Source organism: Parasteatoda tepidariorum, chromosome 6 (genome assembly GCF_043381705.1).
Source record: "Parasteatoda tepidariorum isolate YZ-2023 chromosome 6, CAS_Ptep_4.0, whole genome shotgun sequence".
NCBI lineage: Eukaryota > Metazoa > Arthropoda > Arachnida > Araneae > Theridiidae > Parasteatoda > Parasteatoda tepidariorum.
This window is the reverse complement of record NC_092209.1, coordinates 86,325,136-86,328,807: the sequence shown is the minus strand read 5'-3', so window position 1 is coordinate 86,328,807 and position 3,672 is coordinate 86,325,136. Positions and strand designations below refer to the sequence as shown.

Sequence of the window (3,672 nt, the reverse complement as noted above, 5' to 3'; positions counted from 1 at the left end):
CAGACTATATATATATATATGTATTTAAATTTTTTTTGTTGAGATTTTCAAAATTTTTTTAATTTTTCTTCTTTTTTTTCTTTAATCTTTGTTATTTTCCCTGTTTTCTCTACATTTTTAACTTTGAATAATTATTTGCAAATTACTGCAGAAACAGACTCCGTACGCTACAACACATAAAAATAAATTTTGACCTTTCAATTGACAGAAGCTTTTATTAAAATATTGATTGTGTCGGACTACCATAAAAATCTTTTTTTTCTTCAAATGACTGCAAAAATATAATTTTTATGTTAGAAAACACCAAAAAAATAAATTTTTTTCGTGACCTGCCAATTGACAGGAGCTTGTCTGTCTCCAGATACCTTAAATAATTATTTTATCTATCAATTGTTAGGAGCTTTTTCACAAAAAGGTGTCACTATTTCCCATATATTTGCGTATAAAATGCGTATAAAATTTAGATTTCAGTTTTGACAAGAATTTTAAAAGTTTATACTCAAGTATCCCTCTTAGCTAATTTTGTAAATTTATTTTCAGGAGTTGGAACCAGTAAAAGACCCTGTGACGAAACATACCATGGCGACAAGCCATTCTCTGAAAGTGAAGCGCGAGCCTTGAGAGACATCATGGTCGCCAAGAAGAACCGCCTAAAGGCATACATTTCAATACACGCATTCTCTCAATTGTGGATGACACCATATGGAATAAGGAAAACACTTCCTCCCAACTACAGTGAATTGGTATTTTTAATTTTTCATTCGATGTCTCTACAGTCCTTAAAAAAAAGTTTTATTTCATGGATTTATTCTGATTTCCTAATTTTAAAAAACTTTTAAAGCCTTTTAAAGACAAATTAATAAAAACTAGACAATTTAAAAAACAATTTTTTTATTCGAAATATTTTATTTAAAGATTAGACATTATTCGTTAGTGTTCTTTTTTTTTGGAAAATACCTTATTTGAAAGTGTAAGTTACTGTTTAATTCCGTTAGAAAACATCTTAATTTAAAACTTGACATTTTAAATTAATATTTGATTTTCATTGGTAAGCATCTTACGTGAAAGGAAATTCATTTTCAATGGGAAAGAATATTAATTTATACAGTCGAGCTTCTAAGAGGACGCCACAACATGGAAGAAACTTTTTGTCGCAAATTCTTGTTCACCTCCATTACTAATTTAAAGTTCAAAAGAAAAAAAAGTACCGGGATTCAAACCCGGTTCACCTCTTTGGAAGGCGAACGATCTATACCCAGCCTTGGTAAGATTCAGATGTGGTCTCTTGAAATGCATGGAATTTAAGAATGGGGAAAAGATTCGTTCTCCTGACTCCTCTTCCCTTCCCGCTAGTCCTGCTCACCTTCTTAATTTGTTGAGAACCTCCTGAAGGCATCTGTTGGTAGAGGAGAAGACTTTTGATGTTCTTAGTCAACATTGTCTTTTGGACCTGGTGTAAGCTTACATACACCAAGGTGTTCAGTAATAACAACAACAAACTATCTCGAAACAAAATAGTGTGGTGCTGTAATCTGGTGTAAAGATTGAACACGATTCCCGGCATAAAAATTTGTTTTAACCATTTTGGCAGGTTACTTTTGAGCATGGTAACCCGGAAATATCAGGGGCACGAGAAATAGAAGGCGAAACTTCACCGCGTCACTTTGACGATGACGAGGAGGAAAAGGTTAATTATTTTACATGACTACCTTCAAAGAAACAAAGTTTTCAGACTAAGTAAAACTAAGCTTTGGGCTATATGGTAAAGGGTCCATAATGACCTAGGCACATGTCCTAAACTTGGAGAAAAGAAGAAAAAAACTAAGTAAAACTATGGTTCTTTTATCACGATTTTCTACCCAATAAGCGCATTGAAATGCAAAAATGTAACTTTGCAGTCGGGTGCGCATCAGCATGCACGAAAATTCAGTTTCGTGACCAAACCACTTTTCATAATCGAGTAAACGTAGTGTCAACCATAACTCTGGGTCAAAACACTAGTGTAATTATGGAATGCGAAAATAAAAAAGGAAATTTTTCTTTCAGACTCGAGTTGGACAAGCTGGTGTGAATGCTCTTGGAAGGAGGTACGGGACTCGGTACAGACTTGGAAGCATTTCTAATATTATTTGTAAGTATATATAATCTGGAACAGGAGAACAAATTTATTCCAATAGCTTAAGAAAAATGGAACTTGGAAAAAAAATATGGAACTCAATCTGTGTAAACTTGGTAAAATTGTCGTAATTACTTGCTCGAAATTTTTAACATGAAAATAACTTTTACCTCCAAAAATATGCGATATACGGAACTCAGAAAGAAATTCAGAACACAATTTGTCCCGCAGTGGACTGATCGTTAAGACACGGTTCCCAGCAGATCACCGAAGTCAAGCATCAATGGCTGTAATCAGTGTGCGGGTGGGCGACCACTTGGATCAGTCTGCGTAGGGACCGTGGGTGTGCGATATTGGTCCTCGTTAAAATGTTCAAGCGTAAAGTGCTCGAGTTCGCATGCAGGTCGTCGGGCTACCGAAGCAGAGGTGCCATCTCCTCTGAAGAGGATTAAAATTGTGATGTCATGTCTTCGGATCATCCTCAGGGATGTTTCCCAGACCGTCGCCAATAGCCCATTGTGCAGCTCTAGTGCGACGTAAATGAGCTGCAACAACAACGGAACTCAATTTCCATTCGGTAACATAGCTAACATTCTTTGCATAACATATAATTTGGAACAAGAAAATAATTTTTTCCCCTCCTAAAACCTTGAGTTACATGGAAATCAAAAAGAAACACAAAATTCAGTAAAATTACCATCATTACTAGTACGAAATTCGGAATACGGAAATAACTTTCGTCTTCCATTAACTTGCATTATTCCGAACTCGGTTTTGGCTGCTAACATCTCTAACATTATTTCCAGGTACATAATTTGGAATAAGGAATTAATTATTTTTGCTCCAATAACTTGCGTTATGTGGAACTTAAAAAGAAATAAGGAGCTCAATAGAGTCTCGGTAACATTATTAACATGATTTGTAAGTATAGTTATATTATACCTACGGATATTATAATATTAATGATAATTAGGAATAAAGAAAAAATTGTTTTTCTCTTAAATAGTTATGTTTGCATCGACTCCGTAGCATTAGTAACATTATTTTTAATCATATATAATTTGGACTACGGAAATGGTTTTTTTCATTCCAAATTATAGAACGATCTAGACATAATAATATTTACTTAAACTGTAAAAATTGTAAGAAACATAGAAAAACTTTTTGTGCTATCTGTTTCTCTCTATTTCCACTGAATTCATGCGAGTTGTAAGTGCACCGAGTTCATAAAAATTTGCAGCTTATGAAAAACTAAAAGTTCTATGGTTGGTCGCTGAGCAGCACCAGGGGTACAGGGATCTGCATGGAATTTCCTTCCACTTCAGATCTATGTCTGAATTGGAGAAGTGACCAAACAATTTGTGATGGCATGTATTCTGATCGTATTTAGGGATCCTTCCTTGTCAGCAGTTAATAGCCCACTGTGCATCAGTTCTAGTGCGACGTATATATAGTGCTTACTTACCTTATGTGTTGTGTTGTTTTTTATGTATTACGTTTTGTGAGTTCGATCAGATTAAACTATATAAATATATATATACTGAAGGCATCTGTTG

The 3,672-nt window shown here is 34.4% G+C and overlaps 1 protein-coding gene across 1 annotated transcript in view; it reads left to right on the top strand.

The window, feature by feature from the left end:
* The window catches only part of LOC107446240 (uncharacterized), a 37,818-nt gene that overhangs the window by 12,107 nt on the left and 22,039 nt on the right, over positions 1-3,672 (top strand). The window contains exons 9-10 of the mRNA XM_043049082.2: positions 541-743; positions 2,047-2,131. Of these exons, the coding sequence (XP_042905016.2) occupies positions 541-743; positions 2,047-2,131 (288 nt within the window). The remainder of the gene's footprint in view (positions 1-540; positions 744-2,046; positions 2,132-3,672) is intronic.